The 26,848-nt window shown below is 53.7% G+C and overlaps 2 protein-coding genes across 7 annotated transcripts in view; both read right to left on the reverse strand.

Annotated features, from left to right (window-relative positions):
- Positions 1–12,955, reverse strand: part of ALPK3 (alpha kinase 3) — a 51,698-nt gene extending 38,743 nt beyond the window's left edge. The window contains 3 exon segments of the mRNA XM_042987986.1: positions 4,177–4,298; positions 7,716–7,754; positions 12,785–12,955. Of these exon segments, the coding sequence (XP_042843920.1) occupies positions 4,177–4,298; positions 7,716–7,754; positions 12,785–12,927 (304 nt within the window). The 5' untranslated portion in view covers positions 12,928–12,955.
- Positions 12,956–14,203: 1,248 nt separating this feature from the next.
- The window catches only part of ZNF592 (zinc finger protein 592), a 59,150-nt gene continuing 46,505 nt past the window's right edge, over positions 14,204–26,848 (reverse strand). For 3 of the 6 annotated variants that reach the window (XM_042987990.1, XM_042987987.1, XM_042987989.1), the window contains one exon: positions 25,311–26,717. In XM_042987990.1, coding sequence (XP_042843924.1) covers positions 26,178–26,717 — 540 coding nt within the window. In that variant the 3' untranslated portion in view covers positions 25,311–26,177. Of the gene's footprint in view, positions 15,733–20,814; positions 23,382–25,310; positions 26,718–26,848 lie in introns of those variants that run through there. The other 3 variants (XM_042987992.1, XM_042987991.1, XM_042987993.1) reach the window with 3 other exon arrangements.

The following is a 26,848-nucleotide window of genomic DNA, read 5'->3' on the forward strand; positions in this document are numbered from 1 at the left end:
CTCACTCAAAAATAAATTCAAATAAGTAAACATTAAACAATTATAAACATTAAAAAAAAAACAGTGGAAGAGTTGAAAGATAACACTGAGGCAATCTGGAAAGTGGAGCAAAAAAGACAAATCAATAAAAGGGGGAAGAAAGAATAAGAAAATAAAAGAATGAGTCTAGGGAAGCAGATATTCACATAACAAGAGTTCCAGAAAGACAGAACAGAGAAAACAGGAGGAAGAAACCAACATCACAGTAATCTCAAATTTCCCAGAACTAGAGGCCATTGGTTACCAGATTGAAAGTGTCCAAGCATGCTCCAGGATGAAAAGACACCCATATCAAGATACATCATTATGAAATACCAGAACATTCTTACAAGCCTCCAGAGAGGAAAAATAAGTTTCCTGCAAAGAGTGAGGAATAAGAACCGTCTTCCTGCTCTGAATGCTAACACTGGGAGCAAGAAGGCAATGCAGCAATGTCTTCAAAATTCTGAAGGACAATTATTTTCAACTTAGAATCTAGACCCAGCCTGTTAAGTTTCTCAGGACCCATGATGGGGGGTGGGAGGGAGGGGAGGGTGGGTGATGGGCATTGAGGAGGGCACCCGTTGGGATGAGCACTGGGTGTTGTATGGAAACCGATTTGACAATAAATTTCATATATTTAAAAAAAATAATAATAAAAATAAATTGAGTGTTTAGACCATACAAAAAAAAAAAAAAAAAAAAGAATCTAGACCCAGCCAAACTCCCCATCAAGAGTAAAATAGAAAGAGGGGCGCCAGGGTGGCTCAGTCAGCTAAGCGTCCGACTTCAGCTCAGGTCATGATCTCATAGTCTGTGAGTTCCAGCCTCACATCAGGCTCGGTGCTGATGGCTCAGAGCCTGGAGCCTGCTTCCGATTCTGTGTCTCCCCCTCTCTCTGCCCCTCCCCCATTCACATTCTGTCTCTCTCTGCCTCTCAAAAAATAAATGTTGAAAAAAATTTTATTTAAAAAGAGTAAAATATAAAGAGGGGAAAAAAAAAACATCCTCAGACAGAAGTTGTCCGACATTTACTTCCCACATACTCTGCCTAGGAAGCTACCAAAACAAGAATGCAAATCAAGAAAAAGAAAAACATGGAATATAGAAAACGGGAAACCCATCACAGGAGAGAGGTAAAGGGAATGTGTAGGATGATGGTAAAGGGAGATCCCAGGGTGCCAACTGCGTCAGACGCCCAGAACAACTGTATCACCCTGGAGCAGAATGGCTCAAACGAGAGGCAGGTGGAGGGCTTGCCATCACCATGCCTCCCGCTGTCGTGCCACCTGGGGTAGAATGGCTTTTTCACCTGATGAAACTACTGGAGGATGTAGGTCAGTAAAGCCGGAGAGTAAACCCAGAAAAAAGGACGACATGGGATCCAGGAACCTGACTCAAACCCAGGAGAAAGGCCAAGGGAAACCCCGGGATAACAGCTGGGTATGGGACCTAAAAGGCCGCCAGTTCAGACAGAAGAACGGTGATCTCCAAAAGGGGTGTCCCCAAGGAAAGCAGCTAACAAGAGTACCGATGGCACTGACCTTGCAGAAAAGTGTTTTGGTTTTTTGGTTTGTTTTTTTTTTTTGGCAGAAAAGTGTTTTAAGAGGCTATCGGATGGGATAAGAAAAAGCAGCAATACACAGCAAAAAACCAATTCGGTGAAAAATTAAAGAAAGTACTAACTTGAGTAAAGACAAAAGAAAGTAACATAGTATACTACAACGTTGGTATGAATAATATCTCATAGAAACAAGATAAACAGTAAATATTCACTCAAACAAAAATCATGATACAACCATGTTGAGAAGTAAGTGAAGAGAAACAGAAGAAATGAAGATAGAGAGAGCCAATTCGCTATCTACCATAACAGGAAGACCAGACAGCAGGAAACTCCGAAGTCCCCAAAGTAAGCCGTGGTCACATACTATTCAGCATCGTGGAAATGCAGACACCAGAAGAAACAGCTGAAAGGTGAAAACGGTTGCTTCTGGAAAGACAAGTTGGGGCGGGGGGGGGGGGGGGGGGGGGGCGGATCTTTTGTATTTTGATACGTGCCTTTTAGTATAACGCGAACACTTAAACTATGTGCTTGTATTAATTTGATCAAATAAAAATTAATTTCCTTTGAAAGGAAGGATTAAGGACTTTCTGGAGGGGGAAAACAGCGCATGTGAGAGCACAGATCTGTGAAAGAGTCGGGTTTTTCAGAACACCGTCAGTATCACGGTCACGTAGCAGGCATCAGTCAGATGCCTTAGAGAGCAGTAGTTACCTCCTCCTCGCACGTCACCTAACCTACTTTGGCTTCCTTCTCCGTAAAACTTGACTAATAATAGCACTTACTTCACCAGGTTTTGTCAGAATCCAATGACAATGGAAACAGATGAATGTTGCAAAATGTGTTACGCTGTACAAAGGTAAGGAATAGATGCACACCTCTGTGTCCCCTGGAACAGACGGTGTTCTCAGCCTGGCGCTCGGAGGGTTCTGGGTAAGGGTGGGAACTGCCCAGGAGAAGCCGATCCCAGAGAAGCTGTTTAGCTGCTGGCTGGGCCAGACAGGTGCCCCGGAATCAGGGCACGTCACAGTTGGAAACCACCAATGCCCTTGATTTACTGGGAAAAAAAAAATGGGCTCTCAGAGAGAACCTTGACCTGGGCCCGTTGGCAGACGGCTGCACAGCTGGGAGGGGTAGTCCTGCAGGCCCGCCAGCAGGTCAAGGTGGTGCAACAGGAGACCCTGCTGGGAGGTCTGGAGGAGAGGCACTCCTCAGAGACGGCTTTCCAGTACTATCACCCCACCAGCCTCCTCTTCCAAGGAGTATCACTCTACTCCCTGTTCTGCCAAGTCCCACCATGGAGCTCAGAGAAACGCAAATAATAATAGGCTTAATTTCCAACACTTGTATGGTTACTAACTGTAGCCAGGCGCCATTCCAAAGATCTCGCAGGTCTTGACGCATTCGGCCCCACAATAACCCTAGGAGGTTCGTGCTGTGGTCATCCCTGCCTCACAGATGAGGCACTGAGAGGTCACGCAAGGTTAGGCAACCTCTTCGGTATCACATAACTGGAAAGGGGATGAGCCAGCATCCCAGCCAGCCGGTCCCTCTCCAGGGTCTGCAGTCAGAATCATGATACATCACCGTCTCTCAGGCTTGAGATTTACAAGCCTCAGACGACTCAGCTTAAAATGGGGATCTTTGGGAAGATTGCCTCCAAAACCTCTTTCGGGGCGTCTGGGTGGCTCAGTCGGTTGAGCGTCCCTCTCTTGATTTTGGCTCAGGTCATGATCTCACAGTTTGTGGGGTCGAGCCTCACATTGGGCTCTGTGTTGGCAGCGCGGAGCCTGCTTGGGATTCTCTTTCTCTCTCTCTCTCTCTCTCTCTCTCTCTCTCTCTCTCTCTCTGCCCTCCCCTTCTCTCACTCTCTAAATAAATAAATAAATAAATAACCTCAGGGCACCCTGGTGGCTCAGTTGGTTAAGCATCCGAGTTCGGCTCAGGTCATGATCTTGCAGTTCTTGAGTTCGAGCCCCACATCAGGCTCGCTCACTCACTCTCTCTTTCTCTTAAAAATAAATATTTTTGGGGCGCCTGGGTGGTTCAGTCAGTTAAGCAACCGACTTCGGTCGAGATCAGGTCATGATCTCACGGTCCATGAGTTCGAGTCCCACGTCGGGCTCTGTGCGGACAGCTCAGAGCCTGGATCCTGTTTCGGATTCTGTGTCTCCCTCTCTCTGACCCTCCCCCGTTCATGCTCTGTCTCTCTCTGTCTCAAAAATAAATAAATGTTAAAAAAAAATTTTTTTTTAATAAAAATAAACATTTTTTAAACATTAAAAAAAAAAACTCTTTCAATTGGACAGCTTCTTTCCTTGGAGCTAAGATTCATTAATCGTATGTCTAAGGGTAACGAACTACACTGAAGGTAGGCTTTTGAAGAGAAGCAGGCTGTAGATGTGGCTCTAGAATGGGAGGAGAAAGGGACCCCAGCCGACGCAAGGAGACTAAGCTGGAGAGAAAGCTAAGAAACAAATGTCAACTTGCACAGTTTTGTGCACACAGCCAACCCCCTCCACGCCCGTCCCCACAGCCCCTTTGGACCCTCCTGTGTGCTGTGACCCTGGTGTGGCTCGTACGGATGGCCTTGTTACCTGTGACGATGCAGGTGAACCTGACGTCGCTGTCCTCGGACACGGCCCGGGACTTGAGCGTGGTCTCGAACAGCGGCTGGGTCTCCTCTGTTAGCTGCGCGATGATGGAGCAGAAGGTGCTCCTACGAAAGGCAAAGAACGATTCAGAGCGGCTCTCCCCCCGCCAGCATCTCCGCCGGTGTCCAATCTGGACCGGTGTTGTCCAAAGCAGCTTAAATCTTACCACGTCCATCCACCATCCTGTGGCCACGGCCCCAGTACCTGAGCAAGTCTTTCTTCAAGGGAGCCAGATCTCTTGGCCACACTGGGGGCAGGGGTGGTACCAAGGGGCTGAACAGAATCCCGATACAGACCCATTCCAATAGGCAGGCTTCTGACCATGGGCCGGGATCCTGAGCATGCCAAACCACCAGCCCTGCCGTCCCCTTCCCATCCTTATCGGAAGGCCTTGCTTCACCCTCGACCATCTATCTCCAGGAAAGCTCGCACACGGGGGAGGCACACACATGGATAGGTCCGGCCTCCGAGACGGGGACCCCAGCACAGCAGAGCTTCCATTCATGCTAAAGAGGGAAAAGCCAGTCGACTCTCAAGGACACACAGCTCAGGGGCCTCTCCTAAAGGCTGCGCTCAGAAGAAAAGGCCCTGAATTTATGAGCAAAGACCGGAGTAGAGGAAGAAGAAGCCAGCCAATTCCAGGGGTCTAGACCCAAAGGTAGACTCCAATTCACAGGGGTGTCAGGAAAGAGGGTCCACTCTTGGGGTCCATCCCCGGACACCACGTGCTCAGGTGAATACATGGCGGCCAGCTCCAAGACCGACCAGCACGACCGCCGAACCACCAACAGATCCGTTCCTGCAAAAGCCAGGACTTGTAGTTCCATAGGGACAATCCGCCTCCCAGAATTCAAGGGCATTTGCGGGCTCACTGAGTCCAGCACAGACTCATCGACGCTGCTCAGCATGTACGGTCCTCTCCTTCCTGGGCACGGGAAGCAAACCACCATGCCAAACCCTTTCACGGGCCAGCAGAGACACAACGCGTCCCGAGGCGTGAAGCGTAACCACACGGCCGGGTTGTGTGGTGCACAAGCCGTGCCCAGCCCCCCCTCCCCCGCCCCCTCCCCACTCACACACCCCGTGGTGAGCAGCAGTGAGGACCAGGAGGGGGAGAAGTGAAGAGAAGCAGGGGGAACTGGAGACAGACAAAACATTCAAAGCTGCCTTTCTCTGTGCCTCGGAGGAGGGGCGGCCACCTGGGCAATGCGTCTGCCCGCGACCTCTCTGCCAGGGGCAGGGGAGTGTCCGTGGGAACACGGCAAAGAGGACTTTTGCGGGGAGGGCGTCCACGTTCAACTCATCATTTCTGTGGGTGGCATTCTGGACTAGAGTTTGAGGAGAAAGGTGATATCCCAGGAAGAGCATCCGGGATCAGGTAAGATTCTGGACCAACAGGGGTCCAGCCGTGGTGTCTCCAGGGGAATGCAGATACCTGGGCCTCCGGGGAACTGACGGGAGCCCTCGCCCACAAACACTGCCCAGAAAGGGGACCCTAAGCTCTCACGCACCTGAACGCTTGAACTGGGTGTGCGGTCGGGGTTCCGTAACACCCGCTGTGATACTCTCATCTGGACCTCCCCTATCGTGCTCTGCCTTTGCCTTTACCCCACTCCGATACAGAGGGCCCTTCAACTCCCTGACACTCAGGAGACACAACATCTGAACACGTTTTTTGCTGTTCTCAAACCGACCGCATATTTCTGGCTGGGGAATACCAAATCGCAACCAACCGCTTCCAGAGGAAAGTGCCATGCCAAAAGGCATCGGGCTTCCAGGCTTCTGCAGCTAATTCAGAACATCCCTAATTACGTCCTCCCTGCAAAACCAGAATCCTATCCTACTCAGAAGCATGAGCCTGGATCTAATGCTCAGCTTAGGCTCTTAAGGATGAAGCTACTTGGGCAAGTCTAAGGAAATAAGCTACTGGAAAGAGAAAAGGAGGAAATTATGCTTCGAGGAAATTTTCTTTGGGTGTTCATGCTAGATATTCAGTAGCAGGTAGTTATTTGATTTCATTACTTCTCTTGAATGGGGAAGTACACTCATCTTCCCAAGGCCACTAGGTTCTAAGTTATATTAGAGAAAATGCTTGCATTGGAAACTCATGCATAACTGCCAAAAGGCATGACTAGATGAACACCCTCTGCGGGGTGGGGCTGGGGTGCGTTAGGGCAGGGAGAGTCACTGCATATGTGGTCAAGGTCCACCCGCTTTCTGTCCCCATCCTCCAGACCACTTGGAGAGACTCTGAGCAGGGCTGCTTCCAGTCTCCTGGAAAGCCAGAAGTCCACACATCTGGAAACAGTCTGGTCCCACCCTGACACCTCCAAGTCCTTCCAACTCTGTGACTTCATAAGGATAGCACAGCCTAACTAATCACGTGTTTCTAAAGAACACCAGAACCGTGGGCTTATCACAATGCGCAAAGGACCCTAACTGCGCCCTTAGACTTGGTTCTTTACCTTGCTTTAAAGAAACTTCCAAGATCCTTTCTCTGTTAGCACTCACCGCTCCCCTCTGAGTTGATTGTGATCCCCTCCCCTCCTCCCCCTCCAGATCATCAACCAACCCAGAACAAAGGCTCTTTGATGTTCTCCTATATCAAAGGAAACGTACAGGGTAGGCGCTAATCATGTCGGTAGACATGATTAGCTACTCAGAGACCAGTTGCCTTCTCAGAAACCTTTCTCTGTGGAACGAAACCGTAGGCAACTCTCCCCAGACCTACCAGAGTCTGGGATGGGGCCCAAGGGGTGGGAGATATCCAGGAAATGTTCCGACTTTTATGATAGAAGTCAGTTCAGCCCGTGGGAGAAAGCTGTCCCCAGCTCGGGAGGCAAGAGAACAGGCATTCGATGGGCGAACCCCGACTGTGAGCCTGATGCTCAGGTCCTGCCTGGCTCTGGAGCAGATTCCGAGACCAGGCGAAGGCAGGCATACGCTAACGTGGTATTCCCGGACCTCAAAGAGTTCATAGTCTCGCAGGGATGGAGAGAGCCCAAAGGGAGGGAAATTGGAGAAAGAGGTGGTAGAAAGAGAAGAGACTGAGAGGGAAACGCTGAAGTCATTAGCCTTGCGTCAGAAGATAGACAATGAGGTGTCAAATCTAGACAGCGGATTACAAACACCGCAGACACCTAGGATGGGTCAGTGGGTCACATGGCTGGTGGCTCTCTGTCCTGGCCCCATGGTGCCTCTCCCGGGGGCACAGACATACAGTAACAGGCATCTGGGGAAGCCTTGCCTATTTCTGGGTCCCAGGAAGCCTTTCAGCGGTCCATGCAGGCGTCAACTCTGGCCCCTGTGAGACCCACGCTCACATGAGTGCCCTCTCACACCTCCCCCCCCCTTCCCGCCCTCCGGCCCTCCCCTCACCCCATGCAGCCCCATTAGTGCACAAGCAGTCACCCGGAGGCCCTTCAGTGCCCAGACCCGAGAGAAAAAGGCAGTCAGAGAAATGTAATGCAATGTGCGTTTACCTTCCAGAGCTGGGGTGAGACAACCGGTTGCTTGATAAGCTAAGCGAAAACAGCAAATGGAATCATTAGGCCAGAAGAGCAAGGAGAGGAGGCAAAACCAACAACAGTTTGCAGGGTATTAATTGGCCACCATCTGGGGCCCGGAGGCCTTTCTATTAAAAGGGACCAGCTGTCTTAGTTGGCCTGCTCCAGTTAGCAAGTGGCCTCACCACCAGGCACACCGGTGTATCTGAAACGGAGAGCTCGTTAAATGCGGCAGAGTCCAGGGGAATGGTTAGGCAGGAAGGAAGGCCCCGTGGGGCTGCGCTTGGGGAAAAATGTGTCCCAGGCCACTTGGGTCACTGCCCCCAAGAGAGGGGCTCACGGCTGCCTGGCGCGTGTCCCCACCCCACAGCACACCAGCCTGGGGGCAGCTCCCACTTTGGCTTTTGGGGGGAGCAGAGCCCCCATTCCTAGAAATCCCCTAACGGGCTAGGAAGGAGACAGGTGGCTTGGAGGACGCCCATTAATAGGTTAAAGTACAGTTAAAGGGGCCACACAAGGCAAACCAGCTGGAAGAGAGAAGAGGAGAAAAACAAAGCGGTTAATTCAGCAGGAGCCAGGAGGCACCCAGCTCGGTCAGACCGGCACAAGGGCCCATTATGTCTAGGGGCCCTGATCACCCCTCCTGCCCCGGGTGGCTGAAAGGGGACACTAGCTGGGGGCTGCGGATCCACCCAGGGAGACCACCCCACCCGCCCCTCCCTCCACCTTTCTTCACACAGACATCTCCAGGCGAGGCCACCCCCTCCCACTCTTACTCCCTTCAGCTGCCCCTATGAGGACAGGGATGGTCTGTCCCTTTATAACCCAAACCCAACCTCAACCTCTACCCCAAAACACGGCTTCCTCTCAGGGGTTCCTGGGTGTGTGGCCACCTCCAGCATCCTCCCAAACTCCAAACCGTAAATGTGCCATTTTGGACCCCTCCCTCTCCTCCAGGTCCCAAATCCAGCCGGTCAACAATTCTCGGCCCTGCTTTCTTCCTTTCGCTCTACCCCTGCTGTCGTGTTCTGATCGAGACCCCCACGGCTCCAAATCCGATGACCACCTCAGCTCCCTTCTCCTTCGCCCCTCATATCACACCACTTCCCTGAAAAAAATGTGACAGTCCCCGCCCCCCCATTGTACATTACACTGAGTCTCAACTCCTTAACTGGGCGTGCAAGGCCCTCCCTGATCTGCTCACACACCCCCTATGACTATCGTTCTCTCCTTCCCAATACCATGTTCCACTGGAACCAGACCTGTCCCTAACTGCCATGGACATGTCCACGCCCGGCCTCTGAGCCCATCCTTCTGGCCTCCTTGCTTGGAAAGCCCTCCCTCCTTCCTGCTGCCCACCCAGCCTTCAGACCTAGCTCTTTTTGTAGCTTCCATACTCCTAGCACAGTGCTCAGCTGACCGCAGCTATTCAACAGCTGTTTTGTGGAAGGGAGAGAGAAGAGAGTGAGAGAGAGGGAAAGAAGGTAGAGAGAGGGAAGGCAAACGCATCTCTCAAAAAGGAAGGGTGCCGCCCCCCAGAGGGAGCTGCTGCTCCAGAAAAGATGGAAAGAGCGAGAACGCAGCTGCCTCTGCTCAGAGCTTTAAAAATCCTCTGGAGGCCGCGTGGGCAGAACCTCTCATGGTTCCCAGACACTGGCCAAGTCCATCCTTTCCTGACCATGAACTTCCTTTGCCTTTCACCTCATAATTGAGAGATTTGTCCTCTGGTGGGTCTGGATTTCTTCCCTGGGAAGGAGAGGGAGAGAATCAGCTCTCTAATTCCAAGAGGAGAATGACAGGTGCCACCTGCAAGGAGATAAGGGACTGAGCTGCGATGGTGACCCCCTCCCTGGCTCTCTCTAGGGCTGCTCTGTTCCCTGTCCTGCGCTCTCCGGGCTTCACCCCTCCGCTGTCAGCCAGATCCGGCAGGAGGAATCCTGTGCCACGGAGGCAGCTTATCTTCAGAAAGTGGGAGCGCTGCCCATGCCCTGCCAACTGGGCCAAAGCTAGGCTTAGGGCCCCATCCAGGCAGGAAACTCTCCCTTTACCGCCTGTGAGGAGGTCAGAATCAGGGGCACCAAACGCTGGTGCAGAAAGCCCTGGAACAGTTCTTAGTGCCACCTTCATTTTACAGGATGGGAATTCAGGGCCCAGGAAGGAAAGGCCTCTTGGTAGAGAAGGAAAAGTGAGCCTGGAGGGAGCCAGGACTGGCTGTGGAACCTGGGGCCTCCCATTCTTCTTGGCTTTCACATATTCTGGGATATAAAAGGCCCTTGGAAAGTCCTAGCCTGATGCCTCAGTTTCCCTGAAAGCCTGAGACAACCTGCCTGACCTAAGCGGGACAGAAGAGGTGTTCCAAAGCTGTCTGTAGCAAACACCATAGCTTCTGCTGTTCCTCTGAGCCCCCTTGGGCCAGGGTCTCCAAGAAACGGGGGGACAGAGACTCCTAAAGCTTCCGAGTGCCTCTCGGAAGGTAGTTAGTCATAACTAGACCCACCCGACTATACCTCCTTAACCTGCTCCAGCCTACCCCTGCCCCGTCTTCTACAGGGATGAGGCCCTAGGGGCCGGACGCCCTAGGAGGCTGGGCCTATAGTTTGCTGGGACCGTCCACATGCTGGAACTCTGCCCCCAGCGGGCGTTACAAATATCCTTGAGCTGACTACTGACTGGAAACCACTTCAGGGCTGTGGATTCAGGGGAGGGGAGGTAGGCGCAGGGATCCAGGCTCTAGACCTGGACCAAAGCTTCCCGTGGCCCAGCCCCCAGCCCAGCTGTCCATCGGTCCCCAAGGGGCAGCCCGTCCTCACAAGGGCCCGTGAGAACAATGGCTCGTGAGCTCCATGCATAGAGGGAGACCCAGAAAATGGTGGAGCCAAGAGTGAGTGGAACAGAACTTGCCTCTCAGTCAGGACTCTGGGATAGTCAGGGTTCACGTGGGCTGGAGCCAAGGACAGCTGGCAAAGTCCTCAAGGGACCCTCTTTCTCCTTCATGTCTTGGGCCCTCTTCCCATCCCCACAGGCAGTCAGGCTGTTCTGAGGGACAGAAGACTGCATGGCTGCCGGCTCTAACGCAAGAGTCAGGCCTTGCTAGAGAAGTGGGAACGGCCGCCCCTCCTCTCCCCAACACAGCCCCATTCACGTCCACACTCTCCCCTCTTTGGCCAGAGGCTTTTCCGGAGGTGAGATCAGTCTGGCCCTCCTTGTCCCTCAGGACCTGTCGGGGTCTGTAGCCAGCTGGCAGGGGCAAAACCGGGTCCACAGGCCCGGACTAGAAAACCCTCTCTCACACCGCCCCAGCCCTGCCTCCTCCAAATGCTTGACGCAAAGAGTATCCTTTTAAGAGCATTCTCATTTAGGTTCAGGGGGCTTGAACCAGTCACTCCCATCCCACCTGCAGTTCTCAGGCCGGCCCACTGCTTTGTGCTCATGGGTTAGGCAATTAAAATGTATCTACCATCAAGGTAGGTGTCCACTCTCCAGCTTTTTCTCTAACAGTCCAGATCCACTGTCTTCCCCATTCTGCCTGGTTTTCAAGCCGCCCCTGCTTCCCTCCCTCCCTCACTGCCTCTCTTCTATTTGTTCTGCCGTATTGACAAAGGCCAGATGCAGGAGGCAAAGCCCAGGCAAGTCACTGTGACAAGTGGGAGACAAGAGTGACGCTCCTACAAGCAAGTCAGCTTCCCCCCACAGGCTGGAGTAAATGTCCCAGGTTCATTCCAGCTTTTCCGTAGAGTCAATGGTTAGGAGGAAGGGGCATTCTTTCCTGGCAGCCAGGGGCCTTGTCCAGTCTGACTCAGTCACCGATGCCAGCCCTCAGCCCTGCCCCAGACATGTGACACCATTTGACGAGTTTTATGCAGAAACCGGTTCCGGTTACATTTGAACTTTTCCAACTCCAAGGTCAACAGAACTCAGCCAATTCACGAGGAAGTGCCTGGGACTTTTCCTGAACGTCCTTGATGCCTGTTTTGGTGCTGTTTTAGGAACGGAGGACAAGAGGTCCCCAGACAGCTTCTCAGAGGAGTGGCTGTTTTCTGCATAACCCACAACAAGCCAAGTTCTGGGGCTGTGACACAGCCACTGTCCCAACAGCCAACCATCACGGTTCCCTTTGGAAAACAGGCTCCAGAGTTGGAGGGAAACTGACCTGCCCAGAGGGGGCAGGAAATGTCCGTCTCCATGGCAGTACATGTGTCCCTGGGTGTCCACCTGCCATGTAGTGCTCCTATGCCTCTCTACTGACTGACCGTGTGTCTTTGTCTGTGGGTAGTCTAGCTCCTAAAACAAAGAGAGCAGCCACACCTCTCACTCTTGACAGAGGAACAAAGGGCTCATGGCCGGACCCCTCCCTTGGCATCCCGCTCCCCCAACCTGGGCAGAGCAACTGGCTCCCCTCGGAACCCCAAGCTCTGACTCTTCAGACAGGGCCAACTTCACCCCACCTCATCCCCCCACCCCCCTTCACCTCACCAGCCCCACAGAGATCCTGGGGAAGACCACAGCCCCGGGCCCAGAGGAAGAACCCATCTGCCCAAAAAGAAGAACCTTAATTTTTTCCTGGTGAACACCACCCCCAACACCACCACCCCGAGCTAAGTATCCCCCACTGCGGGGGTCCCCCTAGCGCCCCCCTCCCATCTCTCCGGTCCCCCCACCCCCTGAATACTCTCCCCACCCTTCTAGCCAGGGAGGAATTTCAGCCACTCCGGTCCCTTATCCCCTTATCGCTCACTGTGGAATCCGAGGCCAGGGAGGAGCCGGTGCGGGGTGAGGGTGCGGGTGGGACCGTGGGCCCCGAGGGAGGAAGGGAGGGGACAGAAGGGAGGCCTTCGGGGCCCCGCGAGACCTCCCCCTGAGTGGGGCCCTGCTCCTCTCTCTGCCCGAGGCCCGTGGGCCCTGAGGGGTCAGGACAGGAGGAGCCGCGAGGGGCCTCAGGGCCACTGCGCCTGGACCCGAGAGGCGGGCGCCCGGGTGCCATCGAGGGTCCCGCCGCCGGCCCCCCACCAACCACCCCACCCCCACCCCCCCGGCGCGCCGCTCACCTGGTCTCGGGCCTCACGCTGAGCAGGTAGCTGCGGCTGGCCGGGCTGGGGATCCACACCGGCCCGTCGTCCTCGCCGTCGCCGCCCGCCCCGGAGCGCCAGCCCGCGCCCCAGCCGTGGCCGGGGTCCCTGCGCGACCCCATCCCGCCGCCGGCCCCTGCCGCGCCCCGCTCGCCAGGCCCCTGCCCCGCCGGCCGCCGCTCCCGCCCGCGGCTGACGCGCGCCCCTATTTATAGCCCCGCGGCCCGGCCGTCGTCACCTGCTGCTGTCCCTCCCCCGGCCCCGGGCCGGCGAGCGCGGCCTCCGAGGCGCAGGGGGGCGCCGGGCCTCGCCCGAGGGCCCGACGCCTCCCGGCCCGTCCGCTCCCCGGGCCCCGGCCCCGCGCGCGCCCCCCGAGCCGCCCCGGCGTCGTCGGGGCCCGGCCCCGGGAGGCCTCCCGCTGTGCCCCAGCTCCCACGCCCCGGGACCCCGGCTTCCCGCCAACCTTCCTTCCCCGCCCCCCCACCCCACCCCTTCGCAACCCTGCAAGCGCGGGCTCCGCCGAAGGTGCGGACGCCCCCGGGGAGCTGCGGGCCCGGCAAGCGGCGTGGGCGCCCAGGGGGTCCGGGACCGGCCCCCTTCTCCTTGCTGACAGCCCGGCTGCCCCTCGCCTCGGACTGCAGTCCCCCCCCCCCCTTAGGCAGACCCACCTGTCTCCGTCGAGTGACCCCGGGAGGTCAGAGCTCCCCCGGGTGCGTCTTGTGTTCCCGTCCATTATCCAGCATGGACGAAGGGCTCAAAACCCACTGGCAGAATAATTGCAGCTCCTTCTCCACCCAGCTCGGTTTCCCAGCACCCGTGGGGGGAATGGCGGCGTCCTGACGCCCAGAACACAATTCAACCGGGCGGCGATTCCCAGAGCAAGGTTGTAAGCACTGCCTAAACCTGGTTCTAAATGTTGGGAGTGACCAACATTTATCCATCCTTCTTTCTCCTTTTTCCATGAAAGCACTTTATGGAGGAAGTGCCTGGAGCTGGATGGCTATGGTCATTAGGAACTTGGAGCAAAGGAGGGGGGCGCCCGGGTGGCTCATTCTGTCAAGCGTCAGGCTTCCGCTCAGGTCATGACCTGACGGTTCATACTTCAGCTCAGGTCATGACCTGATGGTTCATACTTCAGCTCAGGTCATGACCTGACGGTTCATACTTCAGTTCAGGTCATGACCTCACGGCTCATGAGTTCGAGCCCCACGTAGGGCTCTGTGCTGATAGCTCAGAGCCTGGAGCCTGCTTTGATTTCTGTGTCTCCCTCTCTCTCTCTACCCCTCCCCTCCCCCAGTTGTGCGCTCTCTCTCTCTCTCTCTCTCTCAAAAATAAACACTTAAAAAATTAAAATAAAATAAATTTTAAAAAGAAGTTTGGAACAAAGGAGTACAACCCCTCTGTCCCAGAAGCTGCATCCGTGTACCTTCCCCGTCCTTTTGGAAATGGCCCTTCCCCACTCTCACTGTGTGATTCCGAGGTGAACCCATCCCTCGCCTCAATCGGCTGACGCAAGCCACCCTATTCATGGTACCTATCTCCCTGACCACAAAGGGAAGCATCACACCCAAGCCAAGCCAAGCCAAGCCAAGCCAATCAGGGCTCTTCACGAAAATGTTTTTAACTGGAATTGGAGAGAAGAGCAGTCTCTCTGTGCTGGAAAGCTGGGAGCTGGGAGGTCTCCGACAGAGAGAAGCAAAGCAAGGGGCTCAGAGTCCTGGCGACTTCCAGGTACATTGTGTTCCTGAGATCCGGCTTTGTCTCTGGCCTTCTTGCGGGTTGGCAGTTCAAACATTTCTCGGAATCGGGGTGCCCAAAAAGCTCTTCCTTTGCTCACGCCCCTTCAAACGAGGCTTCTGTTGGTGGAATGTGAGTCCTGACCAATACCAAGGCGGTTTCTCCTCGTGAGCCCAAGTCCATCTCCCAGCCACATGTCCCCATTTATCCTTGTTGTTGGCTCTGTCTGCAGGTGCACATATCAGAATCTCTTCAGGCAGCTACGGGACGCTCCTCCAAGTCTTTGGAAGCTTGCTGGAAGTTTTGGGTCATTTGTTTAAGCTGTGTGAACACCCGTGGATCAGGCTAGGGCAGTGTGATGCAGGCAGAAGCCACAGGGTCCGTGATTCCAGGAACCTTTTGTCAAATAGGAAAGACTGGCATGTGGACAAAATGCGGTGAAGGTGAAATGCACAATTATAAAACTAGGCAGAGGGGGAGCATAAAAATATAGAGCAAAGAATGGGCTGCCAGGGGTTTGGGTTGGGACAGTTTACGAGGCAGTAAAGCTTGAGGATTTCGAAAACTGCATCGGTGCTCACCAAGTCAACTGGGGGACGGGAGAAGGATAGACAGACGAGTCCAGATGGAGGGACTAGTGTGGACAAAGATAGGGAGGTGCACAATAACCCGGTGGGCATGTTGCTCAAGTGTAAAGGAGATGGGGGAAATGGACAATTAGGCAGGGCCAGTTCCAGAAGTTTTCATCTGGTACACTGAGGAACCTAGACTTCCCTTCGAGCCCATCTCTCACAGGACCACGGATGTGGTCCCGCTAGTCACCCTGGTGGCCCTCCAATTTATCAATTTCCTTTTGAAGATGTGACCCACACAGAGGTCACCCCACAGCAGCCTAGAATTGAATTAGCACCTCTCTGGGTGTGTGCCCCACGCCCTAGCAACGGCTTTGCCGCAGCCAAATGATTTCATTGATCCTGAGCCCGTGCATGTTCAGCGTGAACCACCACTCACCTAAGTCCTTCTTCCCACTCCTGCTTGTAAAGTCTTTTTTACCCTAAGGGCAAACTTGTACCTTTTTCCAGTTAAAGCTCACCTTCTTATTCTTAATCTCGCACTCCCTCTCCTCCTTGTCTGAACCGTTTCGGGTTCTGTTCCTGCCATCTGGTGTCCTTCCAGCTTCTTGTGGCTGTCTGCCAATTTAATAAGCAAGACTTTCATGAGGATGGGGGCAGAGCCGTGGAAGGGGTGCTGACACACCCAGGGATGGAGAGGTCAGAAAGGCACAGTCTCTTTCCTCTCTAAGCTTACAGTCTAGCCGGAGAGAGAAAGGGCACGTCGAGCGGTGTCAACCAAGTCCGAGGCTGGGAGTCCAGCCTCTCTCTAGCCGGGAGGCTGGAGACTCAGGTTCTAATTCTCCCCTGCCGCTGAGTGTGACCTTGGGCAATGGCTCCCCATCCCTGAGTGTGAGCTTTCCCCTTTGGAAACAGGAGTGAGGCGTTCCCTTTACGATCCTGGAGGTCGTAGGTGTTCATTCAGCAAGGGTTTGCTAAGTACATGCTGACTCCTGCACTCCAGGCATCGTGCCAGGCGCTGAGGGTACAGGGATGAATGTTCTAGTCTGGACCCTGGAGAACCTCTCCAGCGGAAGAAAGATAGAACCTCTGATAGAAGTTTGCACGTGGTGCTGAAAGAGCACAGAGAAGCTCATGCCGTGGTTTTGCATCTGGAGATAACTGTCATCCAAGGTTTGCTATTGGATGCGCCCTGATGAAGTGTTGCAGGAATCTGTTAGTGGTGCCAGGATCCTCTCACCCGGTTGTTTTGAACTTCCCGGGGCCCTAGAGTAACCGGGTGCTTGCAGTAGGAAAATCTTGGGCTACTGCTTTTTTTGTTTGTGTTTTTAACGGGGTTTTTTTTTTTTTTTTTCATTTTGAGAAAGAGAGAATGCAAGTGGGGAAGAGGCAGAGAGAGAGGGAGAGAGAATCCCGAGCAAGCTCCACAGTGACAGCGCAGAGCCCGACGCGGGGCTTGATCTCACAAACCACGAGATCATAACCTGAGCCGAAGTCGAGAGTCGGGTGCTTAACCGACTGAGCCACCCAGGCGCCCCTTGGGCTACTGATAATTCACGTATTTAGCTCAGCAATGACGGGGGAAGTTGTTCCCTGTCCAAGAATGGCAGGGTCTCCCGGGACACTCTGACCCAATTACATTAGCCCCTCTCATCGAGGCGTAGAAGAGTTTGAACACACCTCTTGTTCCGACTTAGTTCCACTTCTTCCCCTTCTTACTCAGGTCTCTTTCTTCCAACACTGACAAAAGTCAGAGAGAACAATCCACTCTCCTTTGAAGCACTGGCCAAAAGCACACATCACCCAACATTTATTAGCTATCAGGACACCATTCCACACTCCTCACCATCTTCCCCCTGAACTTACTGAGCTCGGGCCACCGCACGTTGAGCGTCACTGTGTACCAGGCTCCGGTCCCCTGCCATCATCCCTGCCTTTCTAATAACTCAGCCAACACACTGGCAGCACGTCCGCCTAGCTCATCCTCTCAGAGACCTTCGCCCTCACTTCCTGTAGCAACCCAATCAAATGCCATACCTTGAACCCAGTCAGAGGAATTTCTCCAGCTCTAAAATGCCGTTTTTGGGGCGCCTGGGCGGCTCAGTCGGTTAAGCGTCCGACTTCGGCTCAGGTCACGATCTCGCGGTCCGCGAGTTCGAGCCCCGCGTCCGGCTCTGGGCTGATGGCTCAGAGCCTGGAGCCTGTTTCCGATTCTGTGTCTCCCTCTCTCTCTGCCCCTCCCCCGTTCATGCTGTGTCTCTCTCTGTCTCAAAAATAAATAAACGTTAAAAAAAAAATTAAAAAAAAAATAAATAAAATGCCATTTTGTTATTATCTTTCCACCTACGAAGCCTGCCCTCTGCCTTAGGGCAACTCCAGACTCCCAGCCCCCCCGACTTCTCCACTCATGAGTTTCTTCTTGGCTTCTTTATCCTCCTCACCCCATCCCCGTCGACACACAGGCATAGCGTGGGGTAGACAATAACTTCAACTACAACTACACTCTCCTCAGGGATCCCCTTTCCCTTGCCCCTTGACCTTCTACTCACTCTCCCTTGCTGGTTCCTAACCTGGGATCTGGCCGCGGCTTCTTGCTCCCAGTCTGGCCAAACTTTCTGGTTTCCAACCTGAGTCTGATCTCAGGCAACTTGGCAATCCCTTCCCAATTCCCCAAGCTGACCTTCTCCTTTCCCTACAGCCACGGTTCCAAACAAGCTCCAACCTCCCCATCCCCCTCCTCGCTTGCAATGGTCAGCAGGGAGAAGTGGGAGCATCGGACAAGAACTTCAGCTTTGAAGGAGGGCAGGCTATCTCCATCATCTCTGAGTCATACTAACCTCTGCTTCAAAACGTATATTGTTCTTTCCAGGGCTCTCGAACTTCTGCTCCGTCAGCTCTCCCTGCCCTCCCCCTGCCCGGCCTCCTTCCCCACCACCCACGAGGGCGACAAAATGTTTGCTTTTCCTGGACATGTTCACCCCAACTCTCCCTTCCCTCCCTGCCTCCGCATCTCAAAAGAGCTCGAAGGAAATCAGGCGCATCATCAAGCAGTAACGAGTTGCCAGAATTGGGTTATAAAGTGCAAGCTTCGGCCTTCTGGAGCGGACACAGACCAATGGCCGGAGCCAGGCCCGCCCAGCAAGAGTGGCCAGATGCCAGTCCCTGAGTGCGACAGTGGTGCTCCTGGGGGTCAGAGCCGGCTCCCTGGCCTGGAGCAGGGACACGCCTGAGTGGCAGAACATGTGGCCCCAGCCATGTGGAGGGGAGGAAACGAGGGAGTGGGGGCAGGGGGTGGGGCGGGGATTACCCAGAGTCGGCAGGAGGGGGACCGGGTCATCCTGTAGTAACCCGTCCACCTCTCACTGGGAATACGCTACTCCTCAGGCAGCCCGTTTCATTTCCAAGAGGATTTTCCTTTTATCGAGTCTAATTCTGTTCTGCCCTCTGAGGCCACGCAGAGGAAGTGTGACTGGTCACAGAACACTTCTTGACGAGATTTCGAGTTCCTTCAATAGCTCCTTGAATGAGATGGCACCGAGGGCCCTACACCAGACTGGGTGCTCCCCGCTGCGAACACGCCCGCTTTGCCAGAGTCCACCTTAAGCTACCGTGCCGTTAACCTTACGCCGCACACGTGAGCTCTTCCGGGCTCCGTACCACCATCACCAATGTCATTCTGCTCAATAGACTGTCAAGATCTTATTTTGCTGTATGGACTCAGGCTGAAGTAGCCTTTCCCACAAGCCATGGCACAGGGATTGAGTTCAGAGGTCAGTGAGACCTTCCTTATGAAGCCACGTCGGCTTCCACGCCGTGCTTCCGAGCCCCCCAGGCCTGTGGCCCCTCTTCAGGGCAAGTCATTAATAGCACGGTAAGTTAATCGAACACATGTCCACCCCTCCAGTTTCTTCCTTTGAGTCCATTCATTTTAAAGGTCTTAGCCCTGAGCTCAACAAAGCCCTGGATTGTGGCTGGTCCTGCCCTCCCGTGAGGCCCTATCGCTGAAGCTGTCCTTCCGGCAAGCCAATCTGCAGTGCTCTGGATGGCTTGCCTGGCCTTCCCCCAAGGGCCCTCAGAGCTCCCATCTCAGGCAGTTGAGCCCCTGACCCTGGAGGGTGGAGATCCTGGGCCCTCCCTTCCTGGGTGAGCTGGCCGCTCTGGCTGGCACTCCAGGGACTGGAGAAGTGGCCACATCTGCGCTGGAGTAAGTGGACCCCAATTAGAGGATTACTGGCTACAAGAAGCCACTCCTGATTCTGGTTTGATTGGAAGGGGAATTTGGGACCTGGGTAGAGCTGCCCCAGCAGGGTGCCCTCCCCAATGCACCTACTCTTATTCCACAGCAGCCCTGTCCAGAATAAGGCAATCACGAGATGAGAGGGTGACTCTGTGGTCAGGGGACAGGTCACTAAGGCCCAGGACACAAACGCCACACCTTCAGAGAGACCAGGAGAGCCACCGCACCCACCCACCCCCACCTCCAGCCCAGGCCTTTCCTGGTCTTCTTACAGCAGGAGCAGGTAGGTCCTTCTCCTCCCCTTCAAGTCTTTCTCTAAGGAACCTCGTGTGTCTCAGCCAGCCCTCCATTCCACAACAGCCACATCTCACCGTCCACTCACAACTGTTACTACCTCTCAGCAACAGCAGCTGCCAGGACTGCTCACCCACGGGACACCACCGATCATTTTTAAGATCATTTTCCAGCTTGCTGGCACCCACCATGTTTGCCTGTAATGGACCACTCCTAGTGTGTGAGCCCGTCACCACCACCACCCTTGCCCACCCGCAAAGTCAAGTGCCATCTCCAGGCTCTAAACCCTCCAGCTGCCCAAACTCTCCTGCCTGCCCTCCACAACTTTCTGCCCTTTCCTTGCCAGCCCCTCCCCCTTCCCCTCCTCAGCTGCCACTCCCCACCCCTCCCAACCCCACTTGGAAATCATATTCAAAGCCCTCCTCCATAGACAACAGAGCTTCTCAGGAAGCAAAACCTACCCTCCTCCTCAGATACAAAAAATATTCAGCCCTGTCTATGCACCATGGGTCCTAGGGAGAAATTCCAAGCAAATTGGTCTAAGGACCAGAAAGTCCCAGAGGAAAATGGGAATTGTATACACAGTGTGCCGTGGGCTATAACTGAAAGAGGGGGGCTGAGAAACAGTGGAGCTTCTCAGTTTCATAAATGAATGCCCCATCAAGGAGCAGCTGAACCACTCTGCAAGCATCAAAGGCATGAACTATCTCCATCTTCACAGAAAATAGAGGCAAAAGACACACACACACACGTGTATATATGTACGTAAACACACACATATATACACTACACACACACACGTGTATATATACATACACACGCGTGTATATGAATACATATATACACACGCGCATACACACACGTATATACACACGCATACACATGTGTATATGTACATACACACACGTGCGTGTGAATACATATATACACACATGTATATGAATACATATACACACATGTATATACACACATACACACATATACATATACACGCGTGCACACACGTGTATATATACACATGTGTGTATATATACACACATATATACATACGTGTACACACACGTATATATGTACATACACACGTGTATATACGTACGTACGTATATACACGTGTGTGTGTATGTATGTATACACACACAAAGACCACGCCCACCTATGAAACGATGGTGCTGCCGGACCTCTGTCATGTGAGCACATGCCAGGATGGGGGCTTTTCCCAATCAGAACTAACCTAAATGGCTTTATCATCCCTTTGCCCCATTTTCCATACAATCACTCATATAGATATTGACTTTTTTAGTATTCATGCACTAAAAACTCAATTTCAATTTGCAATAATAAATATAAAAATAAGAGCATTTTCAAAGGCCAATGCACTACACAATGAACTAGCTCAAGAACTCATCTGCACCTAGGTCCCTAATGAAAAGACACCTAGGGAACAGAGGGATCTGAAGATGCTTCTGAATTATCACGTGAATGGTTCAAACTTGGAAAGGCCTGACAAAAGCCCAAAGAAAGATACTTAGAGAAGAGCCAGACTCTGTCTGAAAAAGCATAAATCTGATGGAAATGATAATAGAAACAAATGCGAACAAGTGATACTGCCTTTGAGGGGAGGGGGTGGAGAGGGATCATTTCCATTTTTTGTGCGTGACTAAGGACCAAAAGTCAATAAATAAATAAAACAATTGAAAAGGAGAAGAAATGCAGTTAAGAGTTCTTGCCTTTAGGGAGGTCTCCTCTCTTTGATATAAACCTATAAGGAACAAGAAGGTAAAATCTAGCCCAGCTCAGGATCCTCAGAGATTTAAGCCACCACACCCCCACCCCCCCATTTGACAGATAGGAGTATTGAGGCCAAGAAAGATCAAACAACTTAGTTATAGAGCTTCTGGTTTCTAGTCACTGGCTTTCTTCATTCTAGCACATTGCCAGGGGGTTCAGTCAAGGAAGTAGGGGTAACCCCCTGAGGAAATAATTCTGCAGAAGCGAAAGTCTGTATGCCCGGGACTCTTCCTTGCACTGACGAAGAGGGAGATTTATTAAATGTTAAACAAGAAACGGGTTAAGTAAATTATGTTGATTTGAAAATTATTACAATGATTGAAAATGAGGATTTAAGGGCTATGTAGGAACACGGAAAATGCCCAGATACAATGTTAAGTAGAAAAAAGTAGGGTACAGAATCAGAGGCAACGTGGTGCTGCTCACACCTGAGTGAATCCCAGCATTGCCCGCAACGAGCTCTGTGGCCTTAGGGAGATTACTCAACCATTCTGAACCTCCAAAGAATCCTAGTGTTTTGAGTTTTGAGCCTACATAAGAGAATGAATGGAAGAATAATGTCTGTCATATGGAAATTTTCAATTTCCGGTTGTTACCATAATCATATCATATTCAGCTATGAGCTGAACAAGAGTCCAGTTGGAAAAGCGGTTGGAAAGAACTGGAAACTGATAAGGCAGTAATAAAAACAAATGCAAAAGTAAGATGGGATTATAAATACACATGTTTTTTTATTTTCTCTAACAATGTGATGTCATTTTCCAATAAGAAAAATGCATTTAAAAAAAGAAAGAAAGAAAAGATAAAGGCATTTTAAATAGGGACCTCAAAAAAAGAATCCTATTCTTGGGACCTGGCTCCTAGTTTGCTCCTTCCTCCAGAGGGGCCCAAGGTTCCCAGCACCTGGTTCCTAAGGCTGCTGCGGCATCTGTTCATGGAAAAGGTCAAGAATGGCCTGGATCCCTTGGAAAACACGGCCCCGGGGAAGGAGGGTGGGTAATTGAAGGGGTGATGACACGGCACATCCTAGAATCTAGAACATTCTGTCTTGCTCAGAGTAGACCCTGAGACAACTTTGTAGCGACCAGTTGAATCAGACTCTTTCATTCCCACGTGCGTACGTGCGTGCACTCACTCACTCACTCACTCGAACACTCTTGGGACCGCTACGGTTTGCAAGGAACCGTGTGAGGAGCTTTCAAAGAATTAGACTGACCCACTGGATGAATTTGAAACAATCTCCATTGCGGAAGTGGAAAAAAAAAAAAAGCAAGCTTCAGAACACTGCATAGAATGCTACCATTTATATTAAAAATAGATATATAAATATACATATTTATAAACTTGTAAATGCATAGAATTGCTCAGAAAGGGTACACAGGATCTAGGTAACAGTGATTAGTTCTGGAGGCGGGCTGGGGAACTGAAGGCTGACCTCTGATAGGAAGCTTACTTTCCATTGTATACTCACTCTTTTGTATTGTTTGGATGTCTTACCGTGTAAATGTATTAATTTTTCAAAACAACAACAAAAAATTTAAAAACGAGTTAAAGAAAGTGCGCCCAGAGCGGAATATACAGTGGTGAACAGGGCAAGCAGGGGTTCCTCTGTCTCGGGGAAGGCAGAGTTTGTCGAGAACTCGCTAAGCCACAACTGTGAAGTTTTCAAAACCAGACTGTTTACATAAGTTAAGGGAACAGTTCTTTCTACACCAATTATAGTAATTCAGCACATCATTTTACAGAGATAAAGCAGTTGGAAAATAAATACGAGTCATTTGTCAAGCCTTAGAGTGTATTAAGTTGTAGTTTCTACAAGGGTGGGGATCTTATCTGTTTAACTTGATCGGCAGAGTGTTCACTCCGGCTAATGTGCAGATAAGTGCTTGTTACAGCAAGCGTTTTCTGATGATAACAAACGATATGATAGCACACCCATTAAAAACGTCTGAAAAAAAGAAAAGATCGGAAGATATTGGACCCTGAGGGAACCATGTTTTCTGGGATGGTCCCCCCGGCCCGCCCCGAAAAACAGTCTTCAAATGCAAGATATACCCCAATGTTAATGAAAGGTTGGGAAAATACTGCCCGGGCTGCACAATGTCACGCACAGAAGTTTCGCGCAGGGCTCTCCTTGGGGTGACTTGGCACAGACTGACTGCAAAGAGAACCTGGCGCTCCGTGGGGTACCCGACCACAGGGGAGGTAGGAAGACAGGTGTGTGGGTGGCTGCAGAGTGCCACTGAGCTGGTGGCCAGCCAAAGCAGCCGGGGCACTGAGGAGGCACAGGGATCGACACCGTGGACTTGAGGATCCCGCGGGCTTGACTCGGCACCAGCACTTACAGGCGGCCCAGCGGGTTATTCGACCTCTCGGAGCCTCGGTTTTCTTTCTGTGAGATCCTCGTGAGGACTAGACGGAAACCACCGGAAAGTATTTAGCAAGATGCGGGGCGCGCTAGCAGGGTCTGAAGTGCCATCGTCGTCAGTGTTGCTACATGATGGATACGTGTCCCGGGCAAGTTATCGCTGACCATCCGCATCCAAGCCTGAACAGCAGGTGAGGTGCGCCCCACCCTCCGTGCCCTAAAGGCAAGAGTCCCTTACGTTCATGTAGTGTTTCACGAACTTAGAAAAGGTCCCACAGTCCTCATCCCACAAAAGCCTGTGAAGCGAGATGGAGGGGAGTCACCAGGACTATTTGGAAGCGGGGTGGGTTTGCTAAGAGCCGATTAGGGGCGGAACCCAGGCTGTGGCCCAGGCTTCCTGGCGAGGAGCTCGGTCTTTTCACCACACACCACTCCTGGGAAAGAGAGCTGGATGTGGGTCAGGACAGGTGGTCATCGAGGCTGCGAGGTCACCACCCCCTCCCCCACTCCACCCACCGCTATTTCTGAGCGGGAAGAGAGGCAACAATCCATGTCAAACCCTTCTCAGGGCCTCCTCTGTGATCCGTCCCTGCGGATGGACCATGGGGGGCAGGGCGGGCCCCGCAGCGGAACCAGGAAAGGGATGACAGCCCACGTGGGGTGGCCTCAGTGTCTGCAGGTGGCTGGATCGGGCCCAGCTTGCCTCACTGCCTGCCTGGGAAGCAGGGACGGCAGGGTCTGAAAAGGAGGCGGGCTCTTAGCGGTTCCCCGTGCCGTTCACATTTCCACCGGCATCTGACAGAAAATGTACTTTTTTTCAATTGTGAAAAGGTCAGGCGTATTTATCTGACAACTGATAGTGCCTCCCTTGAAAGAGCACCTGTAAGAACTCAGCCAGCACCCGCCTCCCTCTGCTGCGATGGACGCCGCCGGACCAGCCCCACACCCCGGCCGTGCAGGGCTGCAGCCACGGCTTGGGTCAGAGCTCAGAGGTCGCCTCCACAGGGCCCCGACTCTGCCAGCAGTGAAGACGGCCCAGCCTCCCGTCTGATCCCGAATCTCCACACCAGAGAGGTCCCTGTGGCAGCAGCAACAGCAAGGCCTCCCGAACACAAGGTAACTACAGAACATCCCCCCACCCCCACCCCTGCTGTCCTCCCCCCCCCCCCGGCCCCGCCCCACGGCCACCGGCTTGTAGGAAAGAGAGAGGCGCCCGGAACATTTCAATGGGCCCTAATGCCAAGGCTGCTGACCCCGGGGAGGCCTTGCAGGTGACGCCTGACCAGTACAAAGACCCTCCCCTCACGCCCTTGCAAGGTTTCTAGAGGACCAAGTTCCGAGCCGCTGGTTTCCTAACCACGGCTCCAAGAAATCTGGGGAGGACCTTCCTGGGACGGCAGGACACTGCTCTCCCCCAGAGATGGGACAGTGACAGAAGTGTGGGAGAGACTCTTACACGCAGCAGGGTAGGGCCAGGCTCACCTGAAGAGGAATACAAGAGCCCACCTGCATGGTAAGAAGAGTTTTTATTTGAAATATAGTCTGAGCAACATGAGTATAGCCAGGAGGAGGAGGGGCCGGCCTGCCCAGAGCGGCGGCCTCTCTAATGGCACAGGAGCGAGAGTACAAAGATCCCAGTGTCCGTGTGCCCCCAAGCCCACTTGTCAGGAAAGGCGGAACAGCAGCAGATCAGGGGCGCACGGCTCCTTCTGAAGGGGGTGTGCCTCTCGGTGCCTGCCTGCCTGCCTGGGCCGCGGCGCCTGCCCTCCCGGGGTCCAAACACCAGTGTGCTGCACAACCTTCTCCCACCCGCACAGACAGGAGGGGCCCGGGTGACAATTCTCCAGGACCGTTTTGGGGGGAAAAGAATCCGAGAAGACAGGAAGGAAGGGCAGGGTGATTGAGGGCCCTCCGCAGGCCAGCCCGGGCGGAGCTCCCCAGAAGGACCGCGCCGGCAGCCTCACCCCCTTCTCCGGCTCCGGCTCCGCTGGCAGGAAGCAGAGCGGCCCGTCCGCAGCCCGCGAGAGCTCCCAGGAGAGCCCTGGCTGCAGGCAGCGGGCGGGGACCTCCCGGAAGAGCACAGCGCCCAGGGGTTTCAGGCCAAGACGTATGCGGCCTGGGGTTGGAAGGACACAGACAAGAGCTGGGGTACCAAGAAGCAGCACAAAGCCATAAATAACAGAAGCAAATTCAGAGCTGTCAGGGTCCCGGGTGACCGCACACTGCCCGGGGCTGGGGGACACCCAGACCCCACAGCTCAGGGCGGGCACTGCTCCAGGGCACACTGGGGCAGAGCCTCATATCTCCCACCGTCCCCGTGGCAGACGGAGGACGCCCGGGGCACCCCTCCGGCCACGCACGCTGCCACGCCTCTGGTCACACCTGAGGGGACGGAGCGTGGCTGTCCTGGTCCTGAGAGGCCTGTGGTTGACTCTGAGCGTCCTGGGCTCCGTCCTCCTCAGGAGCCGGGCCTGGCGACCTCGCCTCTGTGTCGCCCAACAAAGGCTCTCCGGCACCTTCTTCCAGTCCGTTCTCCCTGGTCTCCATGGACACTTCCTCCCCGGAGCCCTCCTCTGGCTCCGCGGCCTCCGCCACCGCCTCCGCGTCCTCCTCCTCCTCCTCCTCCTCCTCCTCCTCCTCCTCCTCCTGGTCTCTCACCTTGTGGACGATGTAGAGGTGGCGGCTGAGGGAGCTGGCAGAGGTGTAGCACAGGCCGCAGAGGAGACACTGGGCCGTGGAGCTGTCCGCCTGGTGCTGAGGTATGTGGCTCTGAAACTCGAGCCCCGAGTCTGTGGCAAAGCTACATTTCGCACACTGGAACAGGGACTTGTGCCTTTTGGTGGAAGAGACGGCCGCGCCATTGCTGGTGCCCGGAGCGTCCCCGGCTCCGCTGCCCGGTCTTTTCAGATGGCTCACCTGGAGGGGGAGGCAGGTGAGTGGGGTCCCAGCCTAGCCCGAGCCCCCCAGAGCTGAGCTGCACACCTGAACGGTGCAGCCCCCACACTCGCAGAATCACCCCCCCTCCCAGGCCAGGCTCGCCCTGGCCC

This window comes from Panthera tigris, chromosome B3 (assembly GCF_018350195.1).
Source record: "Panthera tigris isolate Pti1 chromosome B3, P.tigris_Pti1_mat1.1, whole genome shotgun sequence".
Lineage (NCBI taxonomy): Eukaryota > Metazoa > Chordata > Mammalia > Carnivora > Felidae > Panthera > Panthera tigris.